The 21031-nt window shown below is 42.8% G+C and overlaps 1 protein-coding gene across 6 annotated transcripts in view; it reads right to left on the bottom strand.

Moving 5' to 3' along the window:
* STRA6 (signaling receptor and transporter of retinol STRA6) overlaps window positions 1-21031 on the bottom strand; it is a 311887-nt gene that overhangs the window by 8946 nt on the left and 281910 nt on the right. For all 6 annotated transcript variants that reach the window (XM_085643894.1, XM_085643895.1, XM_085643890.1 and 3 more), the window contains one exon: window positions 11914-12077. In XM_085643894.1, coding sequence (XP_085500020.1) covers window positions 11914-12077 — 164 coding nt within the window. The remainder of the gene's footprint in view (window positions 1-11913; window positions 12078-21031) is intronic.

The raw sequence follows: 21031 nt of genomic DNA, 5'->3' as shown, positions 1-21031 counted from the left end.
TTATAGACAATAGCATCTCACCCTTGATGTGTGGATTGGTGCTACCTCTCCAGATGGGGTTCATACAGGCAACATCCACGTCGAACAATATCTGCACAGTATTTGCCATGCTGCATCATACTAATCTGTAATTACCTGCAGTGGGCATCTTCCTCGAAGCTGAAAAGCCTTTGAGTTGCTCAGATGGCCTTTTCTTGAAACACTCCTAGCTAAGATTGGACTTGGCGAATACTGCCTTGCATTAGTACAACTATTATATTCTGCGTTTACGGCACATATAAATATTTCTGTGTATGCAGATGATAGTCTGCTATTACTGAAACATATTGAAATCAATTTAGTATGCACACATGGTTAGAGAAGTCATTAGTTTTGAGGCATATTTTGGTATAACTATTAATGGGACAAAATCCAAGATCTTGCCATTAACGCCCTTAGGACTAGATTATCCGCTGCAACATGTAGTGACTCTGTCCGCTATCTGGGCATCCAAGTCCATAGGGACAAAGACACAGTAATACTGTATTACTACAGCCCAGTAATGGATAGGATATGCATGCAGACCAAGAAATAGAAATGTCTTCCGTTTTTGCTAGAAGACCGTAACAACTCTGATCAAAATGGTCATCCTTCCAAAACGACTTTATCTTTCCACTAATAGCCCGATTCCGTTTCCAAGGGCTTTCTTTGATACCTTCCCATTGACACAGAGTAGCTTCTTTGGAGCAAATAAAAAGGCTAGAATGCGGTGGGAGTTGCTTACGTTACTATTGAGAAAGGTGGGCTTCCCCTGCCAGATCCTGAAAGACAGTATCTTGTTGAACAGCTGCCCCCTCCGTTTATGCCAAATATCATTGCCAAAATTGACTCATTGGCGAACGGCACCCTACAAGCGAATTTATTGATGCACTTAGCATATTCCAGAGATGACATGGGTGCAGTGGCATCCACGGACGGGGCATGGAAGAAGCTTAAGGAACCAACCTGATATGTGTAATGGAATCATCAATTTTTAATAACATGGTTATAGGAATCACAACAGAAGCAGCAATACAGAAACATAACAACTAAAATAGGACAGCTGTACAATAGTTAATTTATAACTCTAGAACGATATAAAATGCTAGGCGTGCCGGACACACATGACATATTCATTTGCTTCCGAATTTGACACACCTTAAAACCCTATATGGTGACTATATTGGTGAGCTCTAGAACTGAGTGCACTTATTTGTGTAATAAAACTGGATGGAGAGTATGCCAATGGCACAAGCAGACCAATGATGCCAGAAAAGAGTTACACATGAGGGCGATGACGCAATGGGTGGAAGATTTGGTGGGAGATGTTGCCAGACCTAGAGACATTTGAGCTCCTGATCATGCCTATGTGGAAAAACAATCTCACACTGGATAAGTATATGACAGCTTATGTGAGCAGGCTCTCCCGTTCATTTAAAAATGGACGCCCTACCTGATGTTTCGACTGAGCATCAAGTGCGGCTCCACGGTACCCATATCTTGATATGTTGTCTTGTTTGTACTTTGTGCTTGACAATATTATGTGATCATTAATGTCCTTTGCTATCTTTAACATTACACCCGAACACTGTTTTTTTTATTTGTGATGTGAATAAAAAATTAATAAAATAAAAAAATCTCTCTCCATCATCAAACCCCTTTCTATGGCAAAGACCTCTTCATCTTCCAATCATCAAACCCCTCTTGACCTCATAAAACCCATCTGTTCATCATCCATTATATCTCCCCATCATCAGACATCACTTTCCATCTACGTCATCAAATACTTCCCGCCCATCATCATACAGCACTCTTCGCCATCAAACAGCACTCTCTGTGATCAAACACCACTTCCAATCATCAAACGCCTCTTCGCTCCACATCAGAAAAAAATGGCACAGTTGTACGTCAACATACTGGTCATACACAAATACCCCGCCCCCCTTTTTTTTAATAACTTTATTTAATGAGTTTAGGCAGGCAAATTGACATTGAAACAAGCTCAACCTCGCCCAGGCGAGACCCAACCATACCCCGCCCCTTTTAAAGGATCCGCGCATAAAACGGTGTTTGAACAAACACTTGGGGAGGGAACAGTTGCTTGACGGGGGAGATCAGCAAGAGTGTTGTATCTTCCGTTGGGGAGGGGTGAAAGGCAGCTGGAGTGGATAAGGTATTTCAGAGAAGGCGAGAAGCAGGCTACGGTATAGAATTATACTACCACATAGGCCAATACCTACTAAAACATCTGCAATATCTCATGTATGTCTGTCCAGGAATTTATTTAGTGTGAACTGTGCTGAATAGCAATGGAGGACAGTAAATCAATAGGGGATATGCATGTCACAATGACACCTATAACCTATTGTTACATTTCTTACATATTTACAACTTTTGGTGGAAGGAGATTACCACACTTGCCCAGAATCATGTGATTCTCAGTCATTTGCTGAAGGCGGATTAGAGCCCAGGTGTCAAGACAGCAGCTTAACCACATCTCTCCTCTCCCTCCTTGCTTTAGTTCCTTTGGAAATGTGTGTTGAAAGGTACAGAAACATATTTTAAAACACTTTAGAAAATGTTATGTTTTCTGGAATTTGACGGTAGTATTTTCATTCGAAAGAATTTTTAAGAGAGGCGCACACTATATTTCCATTATTACACTACCAGCCCTGCCATTTCTTTATTAAAGGGTTATAAGAGAAGCCCCACATTGCACTAGCTCAAGAAGGTGGAAGCATGAAAGATGTGTCCCAATGCTATCAAGTATGTTATGCATATGGTATGCTATGTTATGTAGATTTGTAGAGCACAATATCACCTGGAAGGACTTCCTGGCACTTAGGAGGTGTGAGTCTCACCAAACTTAGGGCTTAATAGTACTACTTGAAAAACCAGGTCTTCAGCTTCTTAAGAAATTCAAGAAGTAGAGAAGAGGCTCCTACATTTTGCTGCAGGTCATTCCACACCTCAATTGAAGAGGTGCCTCAAATGGTCGTCTTGCGAAATTCAAGAAGTAAGGAGGAGGCTCCTATGTATTGCGGCAGGTCATTCCACGTCTCAAGTGACGTGCTGCCTCAAGTGGTCTTCCTCTAGCTCGGCCCATGTGATCCCAAGTTTTCAGCAGCATAGAGATCAAAAGACTTTAGTATTCAGTCTCGGACTCTTACCCCAATTGAATTATTATATATGATTATAAAGTGGAGTAAAGCTGAAGCAGACATGTGCCACTGCCTCTCCTTCCACTGACCATCCAGGAACCTCCGCTCCACACACCTTTCTCTCGCACAGATCCCTCGCATACACCGCTGCTGGGCTGGAGGACACTCCTTCTCCCATCTTGCTGCCAAAGCCTGGAAACTCCCCCGCCCCCAGTTCCGCATCCCGCCGTCGCTGACCGACTTCAGTAAGGGACTCAAGACCTAGCTCTTCTCTGTGAAATACTGCAATCCGCCTGGATACCCACTTGGGTGAGAAGCCACACACTACAAATGCTACTTGATTGATTGATGTGGGATTTACATAAAGCCTCTGAAAGCCCATCCAGTCCTGCTCTTTGAGCTGCTGAGGTGAATGTATATGACATCATAGGAAAAAAACACTGGATAGATGGACACTCTCTTTCCAACCAGTTATTCAAAAGCTGCAGTCTCCTTGCCCAGCTGCTTGAGGTTTACTAGGTCTCATTCCAGGTATACACCAACAACACTCAAATTGACATCCGCATAGATAATGAATTGAGGCAAACCAGCATCACCAGCTGCCTGTGCCATGCCTCATTTCAACGACCAGTACCTGGAATTCAGAGGTGTTGTTGGACCCTGATCTTTCATTTTCCCTTCAAATCAATACTTTTGCTAGGCGTGCAAATAAGTAAGTCTGTATGCGCATCTACATCTTCAAGTACTGCACTCTAGGAACAGTAAAAACCCTAACCATACATTTGTGACTGTGAAATGTGACGATTCTGGTGTACTTTTTGCATTCGCAGACGCCCTTCACTATGGTCGGAATCTACCACTCCCGATTCTATTAACTAGTATCTGAAGGATGGAATTGAAACTGTTTTGTGCTCCTTTGTTGAAATTCCTTGGACGAGTAAGTAGCCTCTTTGAATCAGGCTTCTATTTAGAAATCTAGTGTACTCATTTTAAGCAGGATTACAACTGGCCCATTAGTTACAACCTGGTGGAATTTTGAGAGAAATATCTCACATTTCCAGCTTTAGAGCTCATAAGCGGGCAACAAAAATTGTAATACTGTAACTGTTCAGCTTCATTTCAGGATCCGTAACTTGGATAAATGCAGAGTAATACTGCTCCCAGCAAATACTGCACCCCAGGTCAGCATTACTGTGTGAGAAAATGCACCGCGGGCTGTCAGCATTGCTGTGTGAGAAAATGCACCGCAGGTTGTCAGCATTACTGTGTAAGAAAATGCACCCCGGGCTGTCAGCATTACTGTGTGAGAAAATGCACCGCAGGCTGTCAGCATTACTGTGTGAGAAAATGCACCCTGGGCTGTCAGCATTACTGTGTGAGAAAATGCACCGCGAGCAGTCAGCTTTACTGTGTGAGAAAATGCAAATGTTTTGTACCAAAAACGTTGTTGATTAGATATTTATCAATTGGAACAATTAATGTGGTGCGTCTTCTCACTTGTAAATGGAGTATTCCTCGTGTGGGAAGAGCTTTAACAAAGTTGAAAGATGTGTCATGTAAATTGGCAGGACAAAGTTAAGTGTTAGCACTGTATATGCATTTGCAAACACTTTACACCAAACCTGATTGGAACCAAACATATCTGGGCTGCTGTTATGTAAATGCAGTTACACACCACCCATACCAGATAGCATGAACATACCTTGGCGAGTACTCTTCCGGTGTAGAAAACCTCTAGTAGAGCCAGGGCTTTAAGTGAAATGAAAATAAACTAGGTACTCTCTCACAGGTGCGTGGCAATGTAATTAAGGGCGTGGCTTAAAAACACGCAGACTAAAAATCTGTTCTTAGCATAGTGTGCTGCCCGACAGGTATTTTAATTGCGTCTGTCACTGCATACGGATTTACAATACAAGATGTAACATTACACCTACAACAAGCTAGGGCTATTGTCTTTGCGAATGGTTGTTAGTTGTGCAAGATAAATAAGCAACAACGATGGCTTTGTTGTTTAGAATAGTGAAAATACTTCCATTCTGAAATGAGGAGACTGTGAAAGAAGTATAGCGAGTTTCTTTGAAATTACCTGAAAGGCAGGGAAGAGTGGTACTGCTGCAGGGTTAAGATTTTAGCTTTCACACTGAGGGCAAAATTGGAGAGCCTGATAGAGACCCGTCAAAGCACCTGCTTGTTAGAACTGCTGGTGCTGAGCACCGACTGGACCCGGCCCACTTAAAGCCCAGAGTAGAGCACATTTCCATGTTCCTTTCCTCATGCAAATGTGGTCCATCCCACTGCACTGTAAGACCGTTTGGTGCAGGCGAGCCTGGATTGAGGATAAACTTCATCAGAATGACACCAGCCTTTTGCTCGTAATGTAGGTGTATTGTAGTGGCGGTTCCGATGCTGTGCTTGATGGCCAGCATTGTGGTCTTAACTCTCTGGGCAATGTTTTGGGGATTTAAGTGTGTTTGGGACTAGTGGTGAGGCCGCTGGACAGGGGCATGAGGAGGGGCACAGGGGGGCGCCAAGGGAGGGGGAAAAATAAAAAATAATGATAATTAAAAAACTTGCCGGCTGAGTCCCGCATCACGCTCCTCTGCTTCAGGCATGGGCGTCCAGAATGCCTTGCGGCCAATCCTGATGCTGCTCTCAGATGAGAATAGCTTCAGGATTGTTTTACACAGGGGCTATTTGAGAACAAAATTCTCGTGCCCAAAGGGTAGAGAGGATCTAGGTCAGAGTAACACCTCCCAATATCAATATTAACACAACAATATTTTACTCCAACTGACCATGTCGTGGTCTTTAATATTCCCTAAAGATGGATTTATTCGATGAGCTGGGGAACTTATAACTTCACCCCTAGGTGAGCAAGGAAGCAATTCCTTTTAGTTTTTATTACCCTCACACACCCTAGTGGTGTCATGCTTCATCATCGGGTCACCCCGACGCCTAAAAGTCGGGGTGGGCTCGACCACAGTGTTGGGAGCGCTTTGAAGAAGTTGCAAACCAGGGAGGCTATAAGATAAAAAACCTCAGGCAGATCCCCGGTTTCCCTTTATTCTTGGGTCTGTCTGGGTTGATTAAAAATAATAATTAGGGTTATGTATAGGAATATTATGGTCCTATGACCCTAGTGCCAACATGTTTCAGTCCACTGTGGCCTTAAAGGTCCAGGACTTTCATCAGGGCAAGTGTAACCACCCTGGGATACAGAAGGTGGAATTCCCTATTCTGTTTTATTAATGGACAAGGGTAGAGTAGCTACTCCTTGTATGGGAGACGGATTAAATAATCTGTCTTGCGTTATGAATCCATCTGTAAGAAAAAACACAAAGAAACACATATCCAATTCATATAAATCGGTTTTCATCAAGGTATTTCCATAGTGACGTGTTTCAATTTCGTGTTTGAAATCAAGAGCCACACCTATAAGTGCCTAGTGGTCAAAAGGCATAATAGTGTGCAGCTGTATCCAAGTCTGTGTCACTCACAATTAGTGGCTCTGTACAGTTAATTGGCGTGTCTGGTATATTGTGCGGTGGCGACTATGCTCGCATTCTATATAGAACCAATCCGTGACCGTGGATGCTATCAATGTAAAACAGACTCTCATAAAATACTCCCATACATACCTCACACACACCTTATCTGTGGTAAACCACAGTACTTAAAAACATGCGTGACTCTTAACCTCTATGGGTAACAGTGCAAGTAACATTCATTCCTGCATCCTTGCTTACCCGCATTTCGAACGGAATTCGTTTCTCAGGGGATGGAAGGGCTAATGGAGTAGCTCTGTAGTCACACCCTAACGTTAGCCCCAGGGAAAATATAAAGCGAACAGTTGTCACATGCTTATGAGGTTTAGGGCATCCGGGATCTAAAATCATTGATGCTAACTCTTTTTTTTCTATTTAAAGAGATTCATCCTAGTATCCCAGACTTACTTCGTCAAGAGTCCTGCTCCGCTTCGCCACCTATTAGGACCCGATCCCCGGCGTTTCGCACCGTGTTACGGGTCTAGGAAGGTTTATACTTCCGTGTTGATGTAGCTATTGACGGGATAGGTCCGCGTCAGCACGTGATCGGGGAAGTTCCCCGAACAGGATTGGTCAGACGTGACCTCTAACCCAATGTGGAAGCCAATGGGAAGCAGGGGCTTGTCAGAGGAACGGTACATCGCTCGCTAATGGAACCGTGGTTCCGATTGTACACAAATGTAGATGTCTACATGAACACTCGTAAATTATGCATTTAAATTCCTAAAACGAGTATATGTTTTATTATATTAGTGAATAGATCGAGACATAATTTAGGACGTATTTTCTCTGCGCATGCGCAGGCTGGTGTCCCGGTCAGTTTCGTCGTCTGCTTGGAGATCTAAAGCAACGTTCGTAACACGGGGCTCATATGATATCCGTGATAATCTTTTGACATCACTTACTCCTAATTTTAAGACCATTCTTGAATAGAATGTAAGAGGGAGTGTATATTCACTGATGGATAATGATGTCTGAGGAGTGTTACGTTACTTTAGTGTACATGCTGCATATATAGGATGGTTGACTATTTTAAAGTCTAAGGTAATCAGTGTCTAACATTATGTGGTAACTACGGACCCCACTAGGGAGATGGTAGTTTGTAGAGGGTTCCCCACAGATTTCAGGTGGACACTTAGAATTATTCCCGTGCTCATCGAGATTACTGTGCTCCATCTATTTATTCAATTGGTTCCAAGGGATACCATCATTAAGACCCGTCTCGTGGGTCTTTAGGCGATACACCCATCGTTGTTCACGTTCTAGAAGTTTTTGCTGCAAGTTATTACCCAACGTGGTAACCTTTTCTAATACTGTCCACTTCAGCTCTGTGTCCTTATGTTTTTTCTCTTGATAATGGGCAGTAAGCCTTGTGGCTGTGACAGATCTGCGTATAGTGCTTCTGTGTTCGCTAATGCGGACTTTGATCATACGACTCGTCATACCAATGTACATGAGTCCGCAGGGGCATTTTATCATGTAGACTACAGACTCGGAGTTACAATTGGTGTGCGATCTCTGCTCCCATGGAAAATTAAGTCCCAGTTCCAAAGTTTTAGTGTGTTCAGTGAAGGGGCAGGCCACACATGACCCACACGGATAGTGTCCCATTACTGGTGGTAATCCCCATAGTGTCTGTTGATTAGTTTGTTTAGGGATGAAGGAGTTAGTGTGTACCAGTGCATTTCTCAAATTGGAATTTTTTTTAAATGAGAACATGGGTTTTTCAAGGGATAGCCTGTTCGATGTCAATATTGACCATTTCTTATTTATTATTTTTTTCAGGTCATTGGATGATGAGTTATATGTTGTTACACATATAAGTTGGTCTGATTGTTCCTTAGTGTGTGTCTCTAACAGTGCTTCCCTTGGTGTGTTGCGTGCTCTTTTGTTAGCCCTTTGTATGATTTTGTTCGGGTACATCTTCTGTTGTAATTTTTCGCTCAGAATGGTTGCCTCTTTTTTGTATGTTTGAAGGTTGGAACAGTTCCTACGAATCCTCAAGAATTGGCCTACTGGTAAATTCTCTCTTAAGGATCGTGGGTGGGCACTATCAAATCTCAATAGACTGTTCCTGTCCGTTGGCTTTGTATATAGCGAACTTTCCAGTATGCCATCTTTAGCTGTGAACGTAACATCTAAGAACGAGATACTTTCTTTGTTTACATTCATAGTGAAGTGGAGATGTGGGTTTAGGGAATTAATCCACATTTTGAAGTTCTCAAGACTGGTTAGATCACCTCTCCAGATCATGAGGACATCATCGATGTACCTATACCATTTACAGATATGTATACTGTATGGATTTTGAGTCCAGATGTGAAGGTCCTCAAAATAACTGACGTACAGGCATGCCAGACTAGGGGCAAATGTGCTCCCCATCTTCAGGATTGGCCTGAGCACCCTCAATTAGTACTCCAGGTCAGACTGGGAGTCTGTGCCTGATCTCTTCATCCCCAGCAGTGCAGCTGGGGTTGGGGAGAGGTTCACAGCTTCTGATGGTTTGGTCGGCCTGAGACAGCAGGCCAAACCATCATGCGCAGTGAAGGGAGTGCACTACTACTCCCCTCAGTGTCGTCACCCCCAGGCTCCGCCCCCAAGACTTGTCAGGAAAGAAGATATAAAACAAGTGTCTTTTTTTTTTTCTTTCCTGCCGTTTTTGGGGGTGCCATGCTCCTCCGGCATAGCAGAGGAGTCGCCGCTGTATAAGCGTATACTTCCTTACCCTGCAGTGTTTTTTGGTCCCGGGGCACTCCAGACCACAAAGAAGATCGGGCTGGAGAGATCTCAGCTATTAATGTGCATAATTTCCACTACGCAAGCAAAGTCTTGCGTGGATCCCAATTATTGGCTCCTATGCTTGGTGGAGTGCCCCACTTTTCTGACATATATGTCCTTGTGTAACGGATGTCATGCAAACTAGAAATATTTCCTCAAAAGTGATAGGTGGAGCTGAAAATGGAGGGGTCACTTTCCCATAGATTAACTTTGAAAGTTCCCTACATTAAATGTGAAAATCCACAAGAAGAATAACTGGGTAAATATTGGGGAGTCATCAGGGTATTCACGAGAATAACAGGACGCTCAAAAGAGGAAACACCTCATCATTTCATACACCTTTATTCCCAACCCAGGGCAGATGGACAGGGGTCAGCCCAGGGAGGAAATGACCACTCGACTCTAAAGGAGGCCTGGGGTAGCGCCCATTGGGTGGAGAGGGGTGTGTTTCTATAATCTCTCTCCATTCAGGGTTTATAGGTGGGAGGCGAAAAATAGCCCCCATCCAGGCAACGCTATGCTTTCTTGAGGGTCGGTGCTGTGTGTGGAATCCCTACCCTTTCAATGAGGTTCAAAAAGGAATTTTAAATGTCTCTCCCCGCTATTATACACAGTTCGGAAAAATGCTATTTTGAATATTGTTTTGTTATGAAATCTGCCACGTGCTAAACTGGCTGCCTAGAATAGATTACTTGTAATTAAGAGAAAAGAGATAATGATATTTCACACGTGTGAAATTTGATTGTGAATGCGCACCGATTATAATTTAATTGCTGTTTATACATATCAGTATCAAGTTTATTAGGCTTCATGTGCTGCATGTAATTAACACAAATGTCTCAATGACTTAGTAAAATCAAGTGGTATTTTTAGGTGGTTCAATGCATCTTGCTGCGTGTTCAGCTGCAGCTGACAGTACTCTGCAGTTCTATTTGTGGGGCTCTGAAAACCATGTTCATTTCTCGGGTTGGCTACTTTCCCAACGGCTGCATGTTAATACTAATTTAAGGGTATATTCGTTGCATTCATTGTATTGAATCCAATTCAATCAGGTGCCAAGTGCTATCAAGTGATGTTTACCTAAAGTTGTAATTTGCATATACATGTGGGGGCGCTTTCGACAGATCACCTCCCTGAACAAGAAAACTCAGGAGGATGTATCTGCTAAAAGGCCAATGGCCCCTGTACAGATAGATCAATATGTGTATGTTTTATTAACAGCTCCAGAGAGCCTAACACGCCTTGGGTATCATTCACACGGAAGATTCCCTACAACTGAGGTAAAAATATATTGTTCTCACTGAGCTCCGACTGCGCATCTGAGACTTACCAGCAACCCTATGGGCGTAGGTTGATTCTGTTCCATAGGTCTAGCCGGATCTATATGAAGGGGAGAGAATCCGTTGCCAAGTAACCCTTTACCTTGAACACACCACCAAGAAACCATTTACTGCAATTGTTTTATCTGTTTGTCAACATTGTTAATTTGAAACCTGATCAACCAAATCCTGGTTGGTCCTTTCCACCTCTCCCAAAATATAGTTATGATTTCTTGTCATTTTGATGTTATAGGTTTCTTGATTTTTGGACAAAGAATTTCACATAATGCAGTGCAGGCTATGTTGGACGTCCATCTTGTACCCAATGAAGTCTGTAGACCTGCAGACTGATGAAAAGGGACTGGTGAAACAGGCAGGGTCTGCAGATGGTATCATACGGTGGAATGGATAATTGAAGCCCTGAAGCAATGCAAAGGAACCAAACAGAGCAGGGGCAACACTGTTGGAAGAAAACATCTGGGACACCATTGTTGTAGAGATGGTGGAGGACAGTTGTAGAGGAGCACTAGAGGAGAGGTTTCCAAGATTGAGAATCATTACAAATAATAAAACGCATTAACAACAAAAGTTAAGTATGAACAAAAGAACAAGCAAAAAAAACTGGAAATCAAATTGATGAGCAAACCAAAGCATCACAAAGGGCAGGCAATGTGATGTGTTTGATTTGGTTCTGGAATAGACTCTTCAATAACTTCCTCACCTCACCAGACACCGGAAATGAAGAGAGTTGCAGATAATGGAGGAGGGATCTGTGGCCTCACTGAGCTTAGCTTTACTACCAGTTGTGGTACCAATCACCAGCTGGTACTGTATAGGCATTTCGTACGCTCTTAGTTCAGGCCTATGAGAACAGTTTGTTTCACAGCTTGGCATGCATTTTAAAGTGTTCTTCTGTCACATTCTACCTAACCCATAACCCACACTGGTGACCTCACACGATTAAGGAACCAATGAACAATGTTTTAACAGCAGTGATAGGCCACGCCTTTTGCTCGAACAGGATGCTCAAAAAGAGAAGCCTCTCTCGTGAGAGACCATGCCACATTTTAGGTCCCATCCCTCAAGGAGTACCTGGGTCAAACGTCTCCACGGAGCGATGCAGCAGGCTGATGTCCAGACGGCACATGTGGATAATGTTGAACAGAGCGGAGAAGACGATACGCCAGCCACCCATGAGGACTCCCATTAGCACGTTAATGGGGAAGAGTAGGTATGTTAGTATACACAGCGCCCTCCTGAGGAAAGGGGAAGAAGCGAGGTAAGAAACTCTTTAGTCCATTCTCATCCTTTTAGAGAACAATGTTAAGTCGGCATATGCAACGTGGATGATTTATTACTGTGTTGAATTGAAAAAAAAAAATACACCACGCAAGATAAAATCAGAGCATAACCCATAATATGCCCATAACCAGCCCAATCAAAGCCATAATCAAACATCAGGGAACCATGAGAAACTATTGTTTGTCCAAAAATATATGAAGGGGGGCCCTATTTCAATGAATCAGTCTATGCTTGGATGCCAGCCTGGATTTGCGGAATCTTTTGCTTCGAGATCAGAAGTTTCCAACAACAGATTTATATAAGTGAGAATTCAAAATTCCTACAACAAAGTCCTTTTTTTGGATCCATCAATTTACCGAATATGTGTTTTCAGAATGCAGGTCTCATAAAACAACATTTTTGGAACCAATTAGCAGCAACAGCCTGGTTTCCCTTGCATTTGTTGAACACCCTCTGCATAAAATTAGGTGTACGAGAAATGTGTGTGATTTACATTAGCGTAATTATGGGAATATTCAGCAACATTCTGTCAAATTACGCATACTTACAGGTAAAGAAAATCCATCAATTAGCACTTTATTTTAGCATGAAATGTGTCTGTCAATTTGTTGTGTGAGGATGAATTTAAGTATTAGGCACTTGTATCCTGTTGTTCCTGTAAATTTTTAGTACATTTTTACCACAAACTTAGCCATTCGTAGTAATTTTTTTATGCAAATAGCATGTAATTACATGAAGTGGCATAATGGCATACATTTGGGAATTCTGCATAGGAAGCGTAACATAAAATTCCCAAAATTACACAAAATACGCCAATGTAATTTAAATTTTGACCAGGCCTACATAAAATATTTGCTTTAATGGGCTCCAAGATGGGGTTGCAGGGACTGTCTTTTGTCCTATCATTTTACCAATTAAACCAAAGTAGCAACTTAAGTTTCTTACACATCAAATGATGGCAACAAATATCGCCCCTTATAAGGCAAGTACCCAAAGGTAAGACTACCATTGACTACAGAACTGGTGTTTACCTCTGGTTAATTAGCTCACAGAAATGTGGCCTATAAAAGAATGAATTATCTATTTGCTCACTACTTATCCATAAGAATCCAGTGACACACACTAGTACAGATGTTGACCTCTTCGCCAGCCTCTTACTTTTTTGTGAATCTGCCCACTTACATCCACCTCTCGCCCATGCTTTACTTTTCACCTCATCTCTTCCCAACCTATAACCCAACTCAGCCCCCTTCTATATCCAGAAACAAAAAACACTCCCAACAGCGGCTGACCTAGGGTTCAGCACATCAATACCGGTCTACAAATAGTAAGGGTCCCGTGGATTCACTTCCAGAGCCCGCCGCAGTTAGGCTCTACTGGGATCCAGGAAAGACATTCTGTTGAGGAAGCAAGGTGCACCAGGGATGGAGCCAAAGTGGTCCAAGTTAGTCCAGCAGTTTTCTTTATTGGTGTAAATATTTAAAAATGGCCATCAGCCAACGCGTTTTGTTCCTATGAAGGAATTTCATCAGGGCATCAATTATCACATGAAGATTTACGTCTCTGCGCTCACATTAAGCAGCTCAGGAGAAAACCTCTCAATAAAGGTCAATTGTAACTCATCCAATCTCCTGGAGATATCCAAGTGTAAATCAAATAAAACCAGATTTATTTGATTTACACGCGGATACAACTTATCAAGGATACTGGACGGGATACTGCTAACCCTTATTGTGGGGTATTTTCCCGAGTTGCAATGTGTGTGAGCAGAGACATATCCTCCCACCGGCTCATCATCCTATGAATCCAGGCAAATCTCTATGCTTGAAAAGGTATTAAATTAGTCTGTGTCTGTTGAAAAACACTCTCATGTATGTGGCCAAGGTTGGAGCTATGTAAAATTGCCAAAAATACAACATGGACCCTGCCTGTCACCAATGCCCCAGTCTCATTCTACAAGAATTAAAGATAAAGTACTAGCCTTTATTATCATAAAGAAATACCCATATAATAGCTCAATTTCACAATGAGAAACTGGAAAATCTAGGATCAAAACAAGCTTCCCTGCTTGACCAAATATCCTAGACAAATGCTTTATTTCACCAGACTCTATTTTGTTCATTATCACACATCAGAGCACATTCAAATACAATCAGTGAGGGTGTGTGCTGCGCAACACCGCTTGTGTTTGATGTACTAGACTATAACGTTTCTCCATGTTTAAGAATAAGAATCTAGCCCATATATATGGCATACATGAACCCTGGCATGCTTCCTAGTCAGGGCTACTGGAATTATGTGATTTTGCGGTTGCTACATTTACTGCATGATTATGAATTTGCCGCATGAGCCATCCGCTCAAAGAGAACATTTTTTATAAAAAGTTACTAAAACGCAGCAACGTTTGTTGCTACACAGTGGAAAGCCCTTTGCACAGGCTGACTGGCCATCTTTCTGTAGCGTATTGCTGTATGTGGGTGTCAGACTGTTAATTATGAGTAGGGCTCCCGGTTTTCTGGTATTAATTATTTTGCCATTTCTGTCTGTATTTATCCATATTTATTTTTTAGCCATTTTCTGTACATTTCCATATCTATTTAACTGGAAGACGCTCACTCATAGTATGATGTCTGTCGTTTTTGATCTATTTAAGCTGCCAAATATTACAGAACAGTACATCCACTAGTAAATACTAGCATTGTACCATAAATGTATGTTGACATATGCTGCTATTTACTGAAATTGTATCCTGTTTTTAATTTCTCTTGCTGTCCATCTGCTCAGCCTATAAAAATTCATGAAAGACTGCACAGAGAACCACTCAAAAGAAGCACAATCTTCTGTATTTATCCACTTTAAAACATAAATGTAGACAGAAAACGCATTGTTTTCTGTCTGTACTTATCTGTAAAAATCTGTAAAAACGGAAAACAGGGAGCCTTAATTATGAGATAGAATGTAGTAATAACCAGATAGTAATAATATGGTACAAACGACAGAATAATGAGGTAAGACTAACACAAAATGTGCCTCATTATGCCACATAATTCATCTTTTCTTACTGCATAGGTTAGTAAATCCAGGGGCCTAACCTGGTCCTTTCCTGCCACATAATTCCTGTCACCATGCTCTTTGTTCACCAATACTATTATCATAACTAAGCGTGGGGGCAGGACTGGTTTTCAGTTCATGTTAAAAAAACCTCTCACTTTACTAAACACATCTCAAGGCAGTGATATAATCTGATGTACTAAGTTAAAACACTTCTGTTGTTAAAGAGATATGCTTTTTGAGTTTTGAGGACACGTCTCCATTTCCTCCTTTTTAGGCGAGTAATGCCCATTGGTGATGAGACAGGATTCTTTCTTTGTTGTGAGCCCTGCAGGACACGCTGCTTTTCTTTCACACAGGAGACAGGGCTCAATTCACACCTAAGGACATTTCAAGTACTCAAATGCAATGATTAAAACTCTGAAGCAATGGCTGCGAGGCCCAGGGTAGGGGGTCCCCTCTCTGCCTTCTCTGGGCGTTGCAGCACTGAATCTCTGCTGCTGAAGACTTTAGAAACACTGTGCTCTGGTGAAGGCCTCTTAGTTGTGAGCAAGAGCGAGGCCCTGGACAGCTGCATACACTGCCCATTCTTAGCGCTGGCCCTCATCATAAGGATATTAATTACCACACACTTATGGACTCATTACCACGTAGGTCGGAAAGCATTCCGACCGAATCCTTGTTGGAATCAGTTCCGACCGACCACATCGGCGAGCCTGCCCGACTGATTACAATGTTTCCGAACATTTGAAAAGCACACTAATTTAGAAAAATAGAGAACATTGTAATGAATTATTTGACACCAAACAATAACAATCCAATCAATAGAACCAGAGTTATGAACTTTTAAAGTTTATAGTGAAAATTAGCAGCTAAAAGTTCATTGCACCAACTGTGGATATCTAAACGTGCAAGACGAGTCCATGTCCAAAGTTCTGCCCCACAGCAATGGAACAAGGTTCAGATACAGAGAGTGGATTGAGCCTATTCTCGGCTTACCTTCGAAGGTAGAAGACATTCTGAGAAAAATATCTGAGAAGGTAAAGTTCAGCGGGTGGAGGTAGCCGCAGGTGTCCAAGTGGCAAGGAGGAGGTGTCATCGCTGGGGAGCTGCTGGACGTAGTTATGGTGAAGAGCTCTACGTTCGAACTTAGGGTCTCATTTTGATCTTGGTGGATCTGGTCTCACTTGCATTTTTCTTATGGTTTTACAACTCACTTAGGTGGTGGTCCGCATGCTCTATTTAGATGTTAGCGGATCCATGGATGAAAGACCGCCCGAGTGCTGATTCAGCCAGGAATATTCACCCGCTTTGATGGCATCATAGGCAAAAGTGGCTGATGGTGGGAATACAGCCAAGATTACCGCTGGACCAATCACGATGTGCCTTTTAGTTGAGGAAACTGTGACAGGGATACCTCCTACTTTGAGTTGGTGGAAACCAAGGAAATGAGGTAGAAACGTACCTTTGTTCTGTTTCCCACTTCCGTTTCCGTCTTGAACCTCATTGTCCAAGTCCTCCCTTTGCTGCTAATACATGACCATGACACTAATCAACTCTGTTGTCGCCGGAATCTAAGGTGAGCTTTTTTTTCTTACAGTTGTCTTACTATGAATAGTGTGTTGACAATTGCTTAAGTGTCGTGTATTTTTACATTGCTTTTACGTGCATGTTACGTTGAATGCAGCTGTGAACATTTACAACTTATCAAAGTAAAATGAACACGTCTGTATTGAAGCTTACAAAAAAAATGATGTTGTTGTGGTGGTTGTGGGTGTTGTGGTACCTGTGGGTGTGCGTTCAATAGTGTGTTTGTGTTGTTTGTGTGCTATACAGTATGTAAGAAAAGGGACATAACACATAACCTATGTATATTTTAGAAGCAAACACAACATATATATGTATTGACACATAAATCAGTAGTACTTACCAGTCTCCACTCGGGACTTACTCCATCAGCAAACTGCCGCTAGAATAACCCAGCACAACAGGGACATCTGAATAGGCTTGGAGCAAACCAGCCAACCTGACGGTGTTGGAGTACTGTTAGCCAGCAGAGGAGTTTGGCACTTCGACAACAGTGAGCCGCTTACATGATGGGGAAACTGTCGGGGGTCTGTCGATGCGGACGGAGGATCAACCAGCACACATCTAAATATAGCAGGCGGGATACCATACGCTTGGAAGAGTACTTGGATACACAACAGCAGAGAGACAATGGGAGTCCCGCCAAGATCTAAATCAGGCCCTCAGTCTCTTGTTTGGAAGTAGAAAATCTTGAGCAGAACGGAGCTGCAGGCTGTAGCCGACAAGGGATTCACCAGGCCGGATACCCCTTGTGCTAAACAGAATTTGCTGCGGAGGAGACAAATGTAGTGAGAGCTGCTACGGAATCAGTCAATGCACCATGGGGTGATTGAGGAGAAAGTAGTTCCCGGTCTCCTCTCGGTTCTCAGAGCAATTTCTAGTCAAAGATTTGTCCCTGAGGCTCTGATCAGGAGGCCAGTCAAGAAGTCCTAAGAGTCCCTTCTGAAAGTCCTGGATCCAAGAAGAAGAAGAGGGCTCAAGCAGCAGAGCAGATGTCTGGGGCTCATATCAGGATTCATGCAGCACAACTGTCCTCCGTGGTGAAGCAAGGCAATCCCTCTGAATTACACAGCAGGTCACGGCAGTTAGCGGTCCTGTGAGAGTCCTTCAACAAATCCAGGAGTGAACTGAAGAATGGGTCTGAAGTACCTCTTTTTATCCCTAGTGCCCTCTTTTAAGTAGAAGGAGTTGTGAGAAGTTCCCCTTTCAAGTTGCTTTCAATTTCCTGCCTCCCTACCCTGTCTCCAGCCTGACTACAGACACAATGGTCTAGTGTGAAGTTCTTTATATGAGAGCAGGGCTCAGCCTATTGCTGTGTAAGTGGGGCTGTCCATCTCTGCCCCCCATCCTGTCAGACATGGCCCACCCAGGCACACCTAATCCCTCTACTGTGTGGCTTTCTGGGAGTATTATATAAAGGCCAACTGCCACTCACACCTAATCATGTGACCAAGAAACCGGATGCAGAACCACATGGTGAGGTCAAGAAACTGCCAACTTTCTAAAAGTGGCATTTTCGGAATTGTGAATTAAAATCCAACTTTACCATGAAAGACAATTTTACAATACAACCCGCTGATACCAAATATGACTTCAAGTGGAATAAGGTAATCTAATGTTATCCTGCAGCTGAGGTAGACCACACAGTAGTGAAAATGAATTTGTCAGTTTTTCAGTAAAAGGAAATGTAAAACCTAAAAGTACATGTCCAGCTTTTTAATTACAATGCACCCTGCTCAAGGGACTGTGTAGGGCCTATTTTGAGGGTGACATATGCAATACAAAGGAAGTTTTAGGCTTGCAAAGGGGGCTATATTGCCAAGCCGAATTGGTAGCTTAAAACTTCATCCAGGCTGCATTGGCAGCCCAGGGACATGTTTTAAAGGGCTACTTGAGTGGGTGGTACAATAAGTGCTGCAGATCCACTACTAGCATTTCATTTACAGGCCCTGGGTGTATGATATCCACTTTACTAGGTGCATATAAGTAATTTAAGTATGCCAGTCGGGTGTAAGTCAATTGTACCATGTTTCAGAGACTGAGCACACACACTTTAGCACTGGTTAGCAGTGATAAAGTGCACAGAGTGCTAAGGCCAGCAAAAATGAATGAAAAACGGCATTGGCAAAGCCAATAGGTCTCACCTATGCAAGAGCTACAGGCTTTGTCAATGTGTTTTAGCCATGTTGTACACAAGCGTGGCTGCTGTTCAGCATGGCTAAAAGTTAGTGGCACAGAGGAGAATGATGTGGAGTGGAGTGTTGTAGAGTAGAGAGCTGTAGAGTGGCATAGAGTGGTGTAGAGTGTTGTTCAGTGGAGTGGTGTAGAGTGGAGTGGAATGCTGTGGCATGTAATGAATTTGTGGTCATAGAGTGGAGTATCGTGGAGTAGAATGGGGTGTGGCGAGGTAGAGTGGTGTACAGTAGAATGGTGAAGAGTGGAGTGTTGTGGAGTAGAGTGGAGTGTCAGAGTAGTGTGGTATAGAGTGGAGTGGTGTAGACGGAAGTGGTATAGAGTGGAGAGGCATAGAGTGGAGGGGCACAGAGTGAAGTAGATGTTGTAGAGTGGAGTGAATTGGCGTGGAGCGGCATAAAGGAGGTTTGTGGAGTGGAGTAGAATGGAGTAGAGTGTTGTAGAGTGGAGTAGTATAAAGTGGAGTAGAGTGTTGTAGCGTAGAGGGGCGTTGAGGAGTGTAGAGTGTCGTAGAGTGGTATAGAGCATAGTGCCATGAGTGAAGTAGAATGTTGTAGAGTGCCATGAACTGGAGTGGTGTATAGTGGAGTGACAGAGTAGAGTGTTATGGAGTAGAGGCTCAAAGAGTGGAGTGTCGTGGAGTGGCATAGAGTGGAGTAGAGTGGTGTAGAGTGGAGTAGCATATACTGGACTAAAGTGTCATTGAGTGAAGTAGCGTAGAGTGCAGTAGGGCGGAGTATAGTAGAGTGTTGCAGGGTAGTGTGTCAGAGTGGAGCGTAATGGAGTGGCATAGAGTGGAGTAGAGCAGCGTAGGGTGGAGTATAGCTGCATAGAGCGCCGTAGAGTGGAGTAGGGAGTAATAGAGTGGCATAGAGTGGAGAGGCACAGTGTGACAGAGTGGTGTAAACTTTTTCACAGTTGAGTGGTATGAAGTGGAGTATGCATGGTTGGGTAGTGCAGTGCCATTACAGACAACACATTTTCAATGAAATTAACATTACATTTGCACAGACACATAGTTTAACTGATGAAAAGAAACAGTGCACAAACGGTAATGTATGGAAATGCCATTACTTAGAGTATTAATTTATTATAATAGTATTAAAATATTTGTTCCCAGTACACTTCAGATTTACAAACAATATGCTTCATTTGTGCTTTAGTAATTCAGATACATTTTGAAAAATTTGCAAAATTCATTCACATTACATTGTCATGTGCTAGATAAAAGTATTTCCCTTAACACTCCCAGATTGTCAGATAAAGTGCAAATCCTCTCACTTTGAAGTCAGAGAAAGAAAAGTAAACAACAAGCGCCCTGAAGGACAAAGCCTGACATATGACCTCTGTCTTTGAATGCCCAGCATTTGTGACAAGATAAGAACCAAATTTAAAGAAAGTGAGCGCCTGTAGAACAACACAGTATACAGGGTATGTTCCACGGGAGGGGAAAAAACATGCTGGACAGCCTAAAAAAAAAAAAAAGGCAGCAAATCGAAAGCAAGGACATATGAGTTAAAAATACAAAGCCAAAAGTAAGCAATGGTTGGAATGTATTCTTAGGTCAGCTTTCAGAACAGCCCCAAGAAGTCTTAAGCTGCGCTGTACGGTAGGCTTCAACCTAAAAATAATGGATTCAGTACCTGCCTCTAGAGTTCAGGCAGTATGCAAAACCCGGAATGGACGAGGGTTCAGAGTTTCCATCACACCAACTGGAAACCTACTCTATCTGTTTGTGCTCATCCTATGCTCACTGCGTGATATTGCGGTTTCACCCGATGAACGTGTGAAGAAGAGTTCTGAATATGTGTGACACAAGATATCGTCACATAAATGTGTAGGTCTTTGATAGCAGGTCAAGTTAAGCGTGCCGGACCACAGGTGTGGATGAATGAGAGTGATTCACACGGATTCCACAACATGTCCACTATTCTGCACAATACAACCTTCCTGTTATCCTTGAAGAAACACTTTGCATTCCAGACCTGTTGTGTCTGAAACAAAAAGGCAGCGTGCCAGGAACTGGCATGCTAACACCCCGCAACAAATTAAGTAACCGGTGATAAAACCAAAGGCA

Source organism: Triturus cristatus, chromosome 3_1 (genome assembly GCF_964204655.1).
Source record: "Triturus cristatus chromosome 3_1, aTriCri1.1, whole genome shotgun sequence".
NCBI lineage: Eukaryota > Metazoa > Chordata > Amphibia > Caudata > Salamandridae > Triturus > Triturus cristatus.
Note: the sequence above shows the minus strand (reverse complement) of the source record. Positions and strands in the feature narration are given on the sequence as shown.